This window comes from Diuraphis noxia, unplaced genomic scaffold, assembly GCF_037042655.1.
Source record: "Diuraphis noxia isolate RWA-SAM2 unplaced genomic scaffold, SU_Dnox_SAM2 contig0009, whole genome shotgun sequence".
In the NCBI taxonomy this organism is placed as follows: domain Eukaryota; kingdom Metazoa; phylum Arthropoda; class Insecta; order Hemiptera; family Aphididae; genus Diuraphis; species Diuraphis noxia.
Genome location: NW_028301719.1, coordinates 1502232 through 1516804, shown reverse-complemented (window position 1 = coordinate 1516804; position 14573 = coordinate 1502232). Strand labels below are relative to the sequence as shown.

The 14573-nt window shown below is 26.7% G+C and overlaps 1 protein-coding gene across 3 annotated transcripts in view; it reads right to left on the bottom strand.

Annotated features, from left to right (window-relative positions):
- Positions 1-14300, bottom strand: part of LOC149054223 (protein furry-like) — a 110733-nt gene extending 96433 nt beyond the window's left edge. For 2 of the 3 annotated variants that reach the window (XM_089230577.1, XM_089230576.1), the window contains exons 1-19: positions 13871-14300; positions 13643-13780; positions 13214-13580; positions 12871-13050; positions 12468-12675; positions 12260-12397; positions 11943-12177; positions 11701-11879; positions 11385-11609; positions 11155-11298; positions 10480-10708; positions 10107-10409; positions 9866-10045; positions 9586-9790; positions 9184-9522; positions 8963-9112; positions 8682-8845; positions 7573-7993; positions 6674-6858 (exon numbers count right to left, since the gene is read on the bottom strand). In XM_089230577.1, coding sequence (XP_089086703.1) covers positions 6674-6858; positions 7573-7993; positions 8682-8845; positions 8963-9112; positions 9184-9522; positions 9586-9790; positions 9866-10045; positions 10107-10409; positions 10480-10708; positions 11155-11298; positions 11385-11609; positions 11701-11879; positions 11943-12177; positions 12260-12397; positions 12468-12675; positions 12871-13050; positions 13214-13580; positions 13643-13780; positions 13871-13931 — 4051 coding nt within the window. In that variant the 5' untranslated portion in view covers positions 13932-14300. The remainder of the gene's footprint in view (positions 1-6673; positions 6859-7572; positions 7994-8681; positions 8846-8962; positions 9113-9183; positions 9523-9585; positions 9791-9865; positions 10046-10106; positions 10410-10479; positions 10709-11154; positions 11299-11384; positions 11610-11700; positions 11880-11942; positions 12178-12259; positions 12398-12467; positions 12676-12870; positions 13051-13213; positions 13581-13642; positions 13781-13870) is intronic. The other variant, XM_089230575.1, reaches the window with a different exon arrangement.
- Positions 14301-14573: the final 273 nt, after the last annotated feature.

Here is a 14573-nt window from a genome sequence, read left to right as displayed (position 1 = left end):
GAACGTGAATTTAAATTTTTTCCGAAAGTCCCAAACTATTTATTTTAAGCGTAAAATTCGTTTCATCTATAAATTATCTTAAAATTAAAACTTTAATTTTTAATTTTTTTGGATTTTGGATTCTGAGCGGAACGAGGAATGTATCGATTTTATCATGATGTGTGTGTGTTTTTTTTTTTATTATTACACATCATCCTAATTATTGGCTAGCGTACACCAAATATGCCCATACTTATTTTTTCAATTTATATTTTGGAATTTTTAAGTAAGCATACTTTGACACTATATTTCAAAATGCATATAGATTTTTATTAAATTTAAGGAGTATCTTAAGAAAATTTTATTTTTTGTCCTAGTATTATAGTAATAGCTTATTACCAGTCTAAGAATAAATCTGCTAAGTCTTTAAAATATATTTAGTTGGTTGATGTATATTTTACATGATAATATAATGTTGAGTATTTACAATTTTAGATTCTGAGCGGAGCGAGGAATGTATTGATTTTACTATGATGTGTTTTGTGTGTGTGTGTGTGTGTGTGTGTGTGTGTGTGTGTGTGTGTGTGTGTGTGTGTGTGTGTGTGTGTGTGTGTCTGTCCTCACATTTTGGGGCAGAAAAAGTGCTTCGATTGTCGACTTCAGTACCTCGTTTGATCAGAATGTGAATCTATAGTTGGTACATTAAGGGGTCAAAAGTAAAATATTCTCAATAGTATTCTAAATAATCGGGATAAACAAACTAAAAATTAAGGGAAAAATGGGTATTTTTACGCACAATCAGTTTTCAAAAAAATAGATTTTGGTTTTTTAATGTAACTTTAAAACAAATGACCATAGACACATGAAAATGTAATACAAGGTTCCTAACATAGTGTTACAACAGCAGTTGAAAAATAAAATAAATTCATAGCCACAATTTCTTTTATATAAGCATTCAAAGTTTGAATTTTGACAAAATACGTAAAAGTCACAAAAATTCGCAAATTATTTTAAGCTAGAAATTCATAAGAAATTTTCTTTTTAAATCTTAGATTAGAAAATTTAATACAAGATTCCTTACAGTTTGTAAATCTTTATCACAAAAAAAATGTTCACCAGATATTCAAATTACATTTTAATGAGCGTTTGAAATTTAAATTTTTACTCCATTGGATTTTCACTAGATTTCTCAATTAGCGATTTAAGATTTTCTTATTTTGGTGCAACTGTAAAACAAATGACCGCATATAGGTACTTGAAATTTTCACTGAATGTTTATACAGGCATTTTCTATATTAGATAAAATTTTAAAAATGTTTTGATTTGTTTTGAGCTATTTACTGACATTTTAATTTTTCAACTTTTTTAGTTTTTTTTTCTATAAAAATGGATAAAAATTTATTTGTTGGCTAGAAAAACTTGAAAATTTAATTCAAGACACCTAACACATTGTTACAATATCAGTTGAAAATATAAAAAACACATAGGCACGATTTGTTTTTATAAGCATTTAATAATGATATAATACCATTGAATTCAAATTTAATTCCATCCATGATCCATTACAATCTTGTAACCTAATGTACAGCAGAGCGACATCCACGACTTAGCCGCTTTTTTTTTAAATTTGACCTCAAACATTTAAAATTTTAAGTGTTCCAATATAATTTTTAATCGAATACTATTTTTTTCTACTCAACACACTGTATAAAATCTATTTATACAACAAAATATCCACCCAAAAATAGTCTCTTAAGGTTACTTAGGGTAAACAATGTTTTAATGAAAAATTATCATTTATAAATTTATAATAAATGCTAATTGGTTCCTAATTACAAATTTAAGTTTGAAAGTTCTGAAAACATATGACCAATTTTTACGTTTGGCATTCTACAAATAAACACAATGATTTAAGTATAAAACATCTGAAGTTGATGTTGTTCTATGTATAAAATAATAAAATATGAAAAAATTTTAGAATTTGCAGTATATTTAATTCCTACATAGGAACAATAGTCATTTTTTTTTTGCGTATCAGAAAATATTTTTACTCGATGTGTAAATGTAATTGTATTCAAATTGTTCTAAATACCACATTCAGTTGATAAAATAATTTTTGTTATTCATTCTTTATATTATAATTATAAAATATTCACTTACCTATATAAATTGTAGGAAACTAAAATGAGTATTGACAATAAAAAAATAGTTTTATTATTTTTTCGTAATTTCGGTATAAATTTAGTGTTTGTTTTAAAATAAATAAAACAAACTCATCTATCAACGTTCTATCATTTAATTGAATCGCATTTCTTGTTTAAAGCATTTTACTATTTAATCGAATATATAAAAAAAAAATAGCGGATAAATAAATGTCTGCTGTAAAGTATTTTACAAGTAGATTACTGTAATAGCTGGTGTTAAATTTGAATTCAAATGATATAAAAGCATTGTATACGAAAAACGATTCTGAGAGAAGACTGTTTGTCTGTCTAGGATATTTTATAATTTTATACAATATTAATTATATTGAAATTATTTCAAAAAAAAAAAAAAAAAAAAAAAATGAATGTAACTAATGGACGATAGTATATTGATTATCAAATAAATAGCCTTTCCTAATTTGATAATTATTTCTTTTAAATGTCTTGTTGATAGTAATATTGTATGGTGTTATGGTATACTATAATAATAAATATTGTCTTTAATGATTGGCAATTTTACATATTAATAAAAAAATGTATAAAAATCACTATAGGTAATAATAATAAAATTGATTGTTTATTTTTAGTTTCTCTTAAGTTTATAATATATAAATATTTTTTCTTATTTCTATATGAATAATCAAATTTGTCTGTTGAACCTGATTATTTTTCTTTTATTGCGTTTAAAACTTTTAATGTTTACTTTTCTCCTATTCTCCTATTTATACTATTGGTTTCGAATTTCTAAGAATTTATTTCTAACCGTTGGTAGTATTTGTATAGACGTTTACAGCCACTTTTACCTTGTTTATCTTATAAATTATTATCCTTATTTTAAATTGCATATGTCAGAATGTAGCTGATATTCGGTTGAAAATGTATATTCCTATAATACTGTAATAATCCAATGTTCGCCGCTGGATTTAAGTCTCTTATAGTATACTGTGAAAATTTGAAAGTAATTGGTTTTATAATATTATTTGTTTGTATACGGGTTAATACACCAAATATGCCCATACTTATTTTTTCAATTTATATTTTGGAATTTTTGAGTAAGCATACTTTGACACTATATTTAAAAATACATATAGATTTTTATTAAATTTAAGGAGTATCTTAAGAAAATATTATTTGTTGTCCAAGTATAATAGTACTAGCTTAGTGCCAGTCAAAGAATAAATCTGCTAAGTCTTTAAAATATATTTAGTTGGTCGATGTATATTTTACATGATATTATAATATTTAGTATTTAAAATTTTAGATTCTGAGCGGAGTGAGGAATGTATTGATCTTACCATGATGTTTGTGTGTTTTTTTTTGTGTCTGTCATCACGTTTTGTGGCAGTAAAAGTGCTTCGATTGTCGACTTCAGTAACTCTTTCGATCAGAATGTGAATCTATTTGGTACTTTGGGGGTTCAAAAGTAAAAAATTCTTAATAATTTTCTAAATAATCGGAACAAACTAAAAATTAAGGGAAAACGGGAGTTTTTACGCACAATCAGTTTTCAACAAAATAGATTTTGGTTTTTTAATGTAACTTTAAAACAAATGACCATAGACACATGAAAATTTAATACAAGGCTCCTAACATGCAAAGTTTGAATTTTGACAAAATACGTAAAAATCACGAAAATTCGCAAATGACTTTAAGTTAGAAATTCATAAAAATGTTCTTTTTAAATCTAAGATCTGAAAATTTTTAATGATTTATATTTTATAATATATGCTAGACTGATAAACCGTCTCCGCTCAGAATCGTTTTTCTTATACAATGGTATATTATCATTGGATTCAAATTTAATTCCATCCATTACAGTAACCCATTTGTAACCTACTGTACAGCAGAACGACATCCACGACTTACCCGCTTTTTTATCTTTTCTTATAATAATAAATAATTTTGGAATTTTTAAGCCATTTGTACGAAACTTTGAGTTCATTTTTCAAACATATTTTACAAATGGATAAAAAGATGTAAACAATTACTACTAAAAAAAAAATTGAATACCCACCTAATTATTTATTTTGTTTTGCCATATTATTTTTATAACATACGTATGTATGGCCGTATGGCTACCTACCAGACAAATGTGGTAGTAGTTTATACACAAGTCAATTTTAGAATGCACTTTTCTTGTTTTTGAGAACATTAAACACCATGCATTAGTAATAGTAATATGAATTAAAAAGATTCGATTTCGGTCCATTTCTGAGGACTTCAATACATAATCAATTTTCCAAGTAATATGTACATGCATGAGGAATTTAGTATTAAAAATTGTTTCCATTTTTAACTATACAATTTCACGAAATTTGTAAAAAATAATTCAAGTCTATATAAATAGCTCAAATAGCAACATTATTTTCAAAGTTATACGGCAATGTATAGATAAATATATAATTCTTATTTAAACATTTGGTGAAAATTTCAAGACATTTCTTTTTTTAATCACAACAAAATTACAAAATCGATTTGGTCAAAAATGGTTTACGTAAGAATTCCTGTTTTCCCCCCAACTACCTATTTTGAAAATTGCAAAATATAGGAAATATTTTCCTTTCAGCTCTTTTGAAGTACCAACAAGATTCACATTCTTATAAGAAAATATTAAAGAAGTAAGATATCTAATGTAACCCTAAACAAGCACAACATTGTCGGAAATAATATATGCACGGGTATTACGGATTTATGTTTAAAAATAATAGTTTAAGTACCCTGTTTCATCCAGGATAGAATAAATGTTTTTTTTTTTTTTTTTTAACTTTGAGTTTAACTCCATTAGTCCATCAGAGAAATTATATTCCTGTTGGAATCCTAGCATAAGAGCCGTCACAGCTATAGGACGTATATTTAGTATATTATTAAGATCTGTGTAGTATGTATATTACCGTACCAACATGGCTACATACATTTATGATTTATGAATATGTATAAGTTACATGTATATGATTAAATAGTAAATGATAATTTAATATAAAATATAATGTGTAATCTACAATAATATTTCATGATATGAAAAATCGGAGGGCGATACATAACACTATATTTTACCAAGGTTTATTAGTAATTACTAAATGTTTTTACAAACCTACTAACATCATTTTAATAAACATTATAATAATACGTAAACACAAATATGTTATAGATTCTAAATAAAATTCGCAAAATCATATGAACAACTGCCTATTCCTACAAAAAAACCTGTGAATTAGATAGGTTGTAGGTGTCGCCATATTTAGTGACGCTCACAATCATCAGCTACCCTGATATATTTAAAAGCGAATTTCGATAATTAATTAGCTTCGAACACGGGCGAAGCGCCACAAGTTTCTTGTGAGAATAATTTTATACAGTTTTTCAAACTCTCTTTAACCATTATTGTACGAATGTACATTATTATATTTTATAGTCAACTAAACTGAGTCATTAATAATTGTCAGTAGAAATATATATGTTTTGATAGACTGAAAAAGCAAAATTGATCGTACTTACAAGAAAAGTCTCACAATTAAAATAGATTAATACATATCAAGTGACAAGGGCACGCTTTGAACAACCTCAGTCACCATATTTAATCAATGGAAATGTTGAGGCTTAATGAATCCTCTATAGATAATTGTTTCTTAACTGTCAGGCTAGCTAATTATTCTTAATCGGCTATAGAAAGTTATAAATTTTACATTTTTTATTTATTTTTCATTCAAATAAACAATTTTATAAAACTATATTCAATTATTCAACATTTAACAACATCAAACCTTCCAAAACGGTAATTATATATTATACTATATACACAAGGTGATTCATCAAGTATGCTCATTGCTCACCTTTATTTTTATCGTGGTTTTAAAATGAGTATGTTAAAATTTCTAAGGTTCGTTCTATTATATTATAACAATCTAAATACAGAATGACTTGTATACACATTTCTAAAATTAAATACGAGGGTAAATTATTGTAAAGAGTGCTACAGAATACACAATATTGGGACATGGAGGGAGATTCTTTGCTTATAAACCAAACCAACCAATATACCATATGTTTATATACAAATAACAATTCCATATAATACATTAAAGTGAATAGTACATTTTAATAATTATTATAATACTTATACTAATATTTGTTAAAAATATTTAAAACAAATAATTTTTGGATTCTGATTAAGGATGCTTTGATAATTTATACTATTGGCAAGGTCTCTTTTTAAGCATATAGATAATATACTATTTATACAAATATATTTACTAAGTACTGATAAATTAACTCATGAATTTTGTTTCTTGATCTTATTTACTTTTCCCCACTACACTATTATATTTGTCAATTATTATCAGCCAAAATTGTATTGTTGAAAATTTTGGAGTCCTCATTTTAAAATGGCAAATACTAAGCACTTTTTAATATAATATATAAGTTTACTAGCTGGGTTATTATTTTTAAACTTTTTAAATATTCATTCATTCAATATAAAATATAGTACTCACGTGCAGTAACAGGAGATTCGGACGGTAAAATCGGTGGTAAAAGATCAACACATCCAGATCCAAAAAACCTCTTATCTAATACTTGCAATAATTGTAAAGCAGTATCCCGTACAGAAGACCGAGGACAACCAGTGTTCATGAGTGTAACATTAATAATTGCTGTATAATGATCACATGGATATTCCCTAAAAAACATAGATTATCATATTATTTTATTCAATATTGACAAAGTAAACTCTAAATTCTATAAACACCAGATTAACTTCACGGGTATTCTTTAGATTAAGTTTATACTTCATACTTATTTTAATATCCAGTTTTGAAAAAATATTACATAAGTTTTAAAGTTTTTTAGAACTTATGTAAGCATGCATATCATTGTTATTTAGTTTTAAGATTTGGTTATTAGATGCACATTAAAAATTCTAACAAACCTAATTATTACAATACCCTTTAAACATTTAATCAACAAAAGTATTGCAAATTTACTTCAAAAACTTTTCAGAAATAATTTTTTGGTGATGATACAGATTACATGACATGTTCAGATATTAAACATTCATACATACATAATTCCATACCGATTGTCAACATAATTAACATATCAAACATATTTATTTAAGGCATTCTCTAAGCACTACATCTTACAGTGTACAGTGTGTATATACAATAGACTTAGAAGTTTTTATTTTATTAATAATTCTTTATAGGTCTATAATAGTATATATAAACAATAAACACTCATATAAATAACATTTATAAGAATAATTGTTTTTTTGGCAATATTAAAAATATATGACATAATACTAAAAAATAATACTAATATCAATCAAATGATTATATAATTACATTTCTGTACTTTTCTTTGTTCTGAATTATACTATAATTAATGGCTTTACCTAGTGCTGAATATCACTCCAAGTGCATGAAAACATGCATCTGCTACAGGTGGCACAGCTGTATAACATCTATCTACAACCCAGTCTAGAAGTGCACCCATATCAGGATTACAATCCAGCAGTAAAACTACTGTTTCTAAGGCCAATTGATGAACTCGTTTATCAGGATGTGTTAGTAATACGTCTATCCATGTATATAAGGATCCATCAGGTTCAGCCAAAGTATGATTGAAACATGGACCACATGTAAGGACTGCACAAGCTGCTTGCAAGGATGCCATTTGCAAATCATCTTTAATTAAATCTATAGTCAGTAAGCTAGTTGAAATAGCAGATGATGACCAATGTTCAGCCCAATTACAAAAAAGAGTAAATAAATTTTGTCGTAATTCTCGTTTCAACAGTGTACGGTATGTTTCAACTGAAATAAAAAAAAAAAATTAATAAATTGTCAAAAATTCTATTAACATGTTAGAAATAAATTAAAAAATATACACTCTAAATAAACAAAAAAAAACCAAATTGTCAATTATTCTATTTGAAAGAAAATTCAAAAAACTGTTTTTTTTTTATTATTATTATAAAATGACCTGTCTTAATTTGATTAAACTTAGATAATTCTAATAATACTTTATCTTTTAAATTATTGCTAATTTTTTTTTTTTTTTTTAAAGAATTAAATGGTTTTAAAATTAAAAAATGATAAAAGTAGATCACCATTATGCAAATGCCTTTAATTATCTGTTAATATTTTACTGAACAAATAAATATTAAAAACTAATAACTGTAAATTAAAAATCGATTAATTATTTAGTATTTTTAATTCTGTATAGAAAAAATAAACAAAAAAATAATTAATTATAAAATTGTCACAAATAGGAACTCTGAACATTTTTATTAGTTCCAGTTAAAGTTCACTAATTACTTGAATTGCATATTTTCTAAAAGTACGATTTAGCATTTAGATACTTTAATAAGTTTTATCATTATATTGATATTTATTATTTTATAAATGATGGAATTAAAATATAAGTAATAGAAAACTATTAGTATAAAAACAAAACTCAAATGTTTATAAATTTTACAAACTAATAAAATTATATAATTACGTTCAAAACTTTTAATCATCTTCATAACAAATCTACAAAAATACAGTTTTATTTCTCGAAGACTATCTTTTTCTGATTCCAATTCTAGACAGATTCTAGCTCCATCAACATATTCTTCAATTGTTGGGTGTAACGAACATGTATCTCTATCCAGAACAAATGAACTGAAAAAAAAACAATTAAATAGTATTCAATATTTAATCAGCAATTTTGTCTATAGTAAAATATTATAATTATATTACAATATAATGTTATTATATTTTTATATGTACAGTATTTACCTGCAACCGAATGTTCCATATCCTGCAATAAGTTCAAAAACCTTAACTAACTGTAAACGCAATGCATCTCTTCGTCTACGTCGTCTCATATTTTCTTGTTTTCTATCCACAGCTTCTTTTATATAAGAAATTAATTCTTCCATAAGATCTCTATAAGAAAAAAAAATAAATGTTTATATTAACTTAAAAGATCCAATCAGCTTTATTGTTAACTTTTTTACTTCAATGCTTCAGGATTTATAGTTCCCATAGCATATATAGCAGCATCTCGAACATCAGCTACTTCACATCTTAGTAATGGTGCAATTAATTTATATAATGCTGTTGGTGAAACACTTTTGCTATCATTTCGTTCTCCAATTGCTAAACTATCTGGTGAAGAACTTAAACTTAAATCAGGTGAAGCACATCGTATAACTGGATTTGGAGCAAGTGGTACAACTCGCATAGCAAACATTGTATAATATCGCCACAGAGTCAGGTATTGATCACGTTCAGTTAAAGGCTTCTTTGGAGGAGCTGAGCTCCTTAATAATGATGCTCTATTATCACTAACTGGTCTATAGAAACAAAATAACAATGAAGTGATACAAAAATGTTAAAAGTATTATAAGCTAACTTACGTGGGGTCAATTACTGTGAAAAGATTATGAACTCTAGAAAATACTAATAGCCAAGCCTGAGCAGTAACAGAAGGACATTGCTTTATTAGAATATTTTGAGACAAAATACCAAAAAGTATTGTTCCCCAAGGATCACTATTTCCAGTTCCACCCAATAAGCTAAAAGATGAAGCAGTTTTAGCAGAATTAATATCATCTTGAATTCCTAAAACATTTTATAATTTAATATTCACTAAATGATAATTTTTAATTTAAAAATCTTTATAGAATATTAATTTACCTGCTGTCCATATAGGAGCATTACGATCAACGATCCATTGCAAATCAATTGAATTTGCTGCAAATGCATTCATCGCTGCTAATTTTTCTGCTGAAGGCAACATAGAAAGACATCTTTCAATTAAATGAGGACAAGCCTTATCAATAACATCAATAACTGGCACTATGTCTTTAATATTATCTAAACCAAAATATATTTTTAATCTTTACAGTAACTATGAAGGATTTTTTAAAATTCTAACCTAATATCTTAACGAGGCATTTTATTTCACGGAGAATATGTGCTGATAAACGGCGAGGACATGGTCGACAATTGCATAACATCACTAATGCCAAGGCTTCAGCTTGAGAAAAATCAACTTTTTTGAATTTTTGCTGGTTATTAGTTACATCTATTCTTTTATTTTTTTCTGTTTGATTTTTAATCAATCCTGGTGTAATGCTATTTTTCCAACAAGTTAATAATTGCAATAACATACGTAAGCCATTGTCAACTAATTGTGGGAATGTATCTTGCACATCACGTGCCAAAAATTGTGTAAAACCTTAAATATAAATTTTAAACATTTGATATAATGTAATAATGAATATGTATTAACCACTATATATGCTTACTAGTAATTACTTCATGACGCCATTCTGGGAAATCAATAATCAAAGTTTGAAGACTCTGATATGCTAAAGCACGAAGTTCTTCATCCATATGTACAGTTAAGCGAGACAACATATCTACTAATTCAGCACCAGTCATAGTCTCAGGTATTAAACGTGGAACAGCCGCAACACATGTTCGAAATAAATCAATACGTGGCTTTCTTTCACCAGTTATCATCTCATCAGGTTCCTAATAAAATATACAATTTATTAATCTATGAAGTTTAGATTAATATAAACTATCAAAATTATAAAACTTATATTCTATCCTAGTATAAAAAATTAAAAATACATATCTCATGAACCTGATTGAAAAATTCTAATGCAAAAACAAAAGTTTTATATCTCGCTGTTTTTACTAAACTCCTGCTGATCTCATTAACAAGAAAGAAAATTGTATATTTTCCATTACTGATTAGTGATTTTTAATTGTTATAAATAATTTCAAACTAAAGTAATTTGTTCTATATTGTATCTAATATAGTATAAACTATAAAATATGATTTAAGGAGTTCTGAGTTATGTTCATTAAATCTTCACATAATAGTAAAAAATGAATCCCTATTTTAGTTATTTTGTTTTTGATAGTTTTATAAATAGTAAATGAACATCTGATTAATAAAAATTCAAAAATACTTTGTTCATATTTTGTGTGCTAGTCATCATCAAAGGTCTGCCATAATGGGTATCCAATGCTCTTAAAATTTCAACAAACACTCTTCGTACATTTGGAAAGTAAGAATGAATACCAATGTTTCTTGCCGTATCCTCAGTTAACATCTATATTTAAATTAAAGTTTAAGCAAATAGTTTTATCATTATAAAATATTATAAATATTTTTTTTATTATTATATAATTTACATACTTTATTCAAAAAAGTTTTTTTCACTCGGAGTGTACTACCAGATGGCAATACTCCTGATGTACCTGGCATTGGTGGTTCACCTTCTTTTTGTTCAAGACTATCTGCTACAACAAGAAAAGCTCTGAGACCAATACTCATTCGTTCTGGTGTAAGTATCAATTTAATTGGTCTTCCTACACTTAGCAAATCATATACTATTTCACGCATAGCAAAGTCTAATCGTTCCTGGAATAATAAAATATATAAATAAATAAATGTATAATTCAAATAAATAATTCAAAAAGCTAAAATAACAAAAATAAATCCTAAAATTTACCTGAGCAATAAATTGTATAATTTTAACAAATATATTTAAAGGTGTATCACGTGGAACAACAGCTTTTGATCCTTTAGGGAATAGTGAATGAACAATACTTTGCAAACGAGATTGAGTAGCAGAGTTACTTTCACATTTTATTCTCACCATGTATACCCATAATAACCGATAAAGAGCCTCTGAAATTAAAATACCAGAATAATATGCATAAATTAATTATAACATTTTTAAATTTATATTACCTAAAGCAACTCTTGACATGTTTGTATCTCTATTCTTTAAATTTGATAAGCACATAGCCAAAAAGTAATGCCAATTTTGTAGGAAAAAAATCTTTTGGCTAACACATAGCAAACAAGTTACTAATGGAAACAATGATAGTCTATGTTTTGATTTGGTACACATATCTAAAGTTGTTGAATAAAGAGACTCCACAAAATTCTTCAAACAGGGAACATTTACTTCATTTTTAACAATCTAAGATAAGAAAAATATATAATTATCTTGACTCGTTAAAAAAAAAATACAAAACAAATTGAAACATAAAAATAAGCCTTACGCCAGCCATAGGTAATAAAATTTCAACAAATAATCCTGCCATAGAATGTTTAATATCTTTATCTTTGACTTCAAGAAAATACTGAGCACATTCTTGCATAAATTGAAATGATGCCTCAAAATCTTCAATGGGTACCATCTATTAATCACAATATAATATTACTTTGGTTTATAATAAAAACAAATATATTTATATAAAAAGTACATACCTTAATTCTAAAAAATTTCATTCCCATTAACAAAGATATAATAGCTTGTATGACATTTGGTGATGGTTCTTTAGCTCTTAGTTCCTTTAACTCAGCCATAAACCGTTTCCTGACAGATAAAAATCTGGATTGAGCCAAAACTCCCAAAACTTCTGCATACAAATCAGCCACCATGTGTATGTTTGGTGCATTGGGACAATGTTGAGCCCTAGAATTCAGTAATAATAATTTAATTAACACATATTTATATTTGGTTTCAAAAAATCATTAAAAAATAAATACATGCCTAGAATTCCTTTGATTTAAAAATATTGAATTTTAAAAGTTGGTATTTAAATAAGATTTATCACAGTATTATATCACATTTCCATGTGTATTAAAAATTATTTTACAGCTTACATACCCTTCACGATATTTAAAATGTTTGAAGCATAAATTCTCAATATAAGTGACTAAATCTTCATGCCCCGGATGAAATGGTAGTTGTTTCAATACTTCTATTAGTGCTAAGCAAAATATAAACTCCACTGCCAGATCTTTTCGCTCTCCCATTACTTCTACTTCTTTAATGTCGATAACATCACTAAAATAAAATATATAAGTATAGATTTTTTTTACACGATATCATATTTATTCAATATAAGTACAATTTATATACAATAATATGAATACATATACATGTATAGGTGTATAATTATTAATTATGTTATTTAGTTCAATAAATTCAATGTTAACATCCATCATACTTTTTGCCTTTAAGTTCAATTTTCTTTGAATCGGTAGCATTGATATCTATTATGCCAATTTGTCGATCATACCAAGCAAAAAGAGCTTTTAGTATAGAAGGCAAACAATGTTCAGCGACTGAACCAAATGCAATCAATAACTGATCAAATTGTGCATCTTCACCTCGTTGCAAAATCTTCATCAATGGTTTTTCTGGCTCAATCATTACCTCTTCCATTTTTCGTTCAGCCTGTACTGTAAAGTCTGCAAACAATGTACGCATAACATACTCTCCCGGCTTGATGTTTGTGTCTACATTTGGGAATGGTGAACGCTCTTTGTGAGCTCCCCATGGTAATACTGTTATTACACTTTGTCGTTGACTTTCTGCAATATGCATAGTATATTAGACAAAAATAGTCAAAAATACAATAAATAGCACACTTTACCAGGAGTAATAGTTAGTGTAGAATCAGTCAAAGTATTAGAATTTGATTGGGTAGTTTGAAAGGGATGAAGTTTAGGTGTAGATGTCCCAGAATCAATTTCACTTTGAAACTCAGCATTAGCAAACATAATGGTTTGATCTTTAAAATGATAATTAGACGGTCAATAAATTATTTAAGAATGTAAAAATAAATAATATGTAATAAGATGAACGTAAAAATTGTTAATACCACTATTCATTTGTTTTCGATTATTTGTATCTATATTGATATTTGTATTCTGTTCCTCCATCACAAGTATAATTACATTAAAGACTTAGTCTACTTTAGTAATTCAGACCATGGCTATGATTCTACCAAAATATTTTATGCATCAGTTCATTTATAAACGAAATTTAACGGTAAATTATTTTTCCCATTTAAAAGACAATAAAAAAAAAAATAAGTAATGCGATAGTCACTTAGTTTTTCGACATATTATTTAGTAATTAAGTTTATGATCAATTTATTTTAGTCATGACTACTTCGTTTGTTCACTGTCCGTTGTCCGTCCAATGATGACCATGGTCCATGAAATGTCCAACGTTAAAAAAATTATCAAAGTGTAAATAAATCACTGATTATTTTATAATTATTTATATTTTTGACTCTCGTTTCCGAGTATTCCAATATTCATCTGTTATCATAGATAGTAATTATTATCAGTAAGTTAATCACTGAACATATAATTGGTCGGTTACGTACCACCTAGATCTCGCGACAAGTAGATCCCCATACGTCAACTGGATCCCTTTGGACATTAAAAACCTCATAGACATATAATAATTGTAATTTGTAATACAGTCCCCGTAGAAACCTAAAAATCCCATACCACCTATACGTTCATCAATAAAGTATAATTGCCCTACTCTATTTATTATCAAAATGCATGATT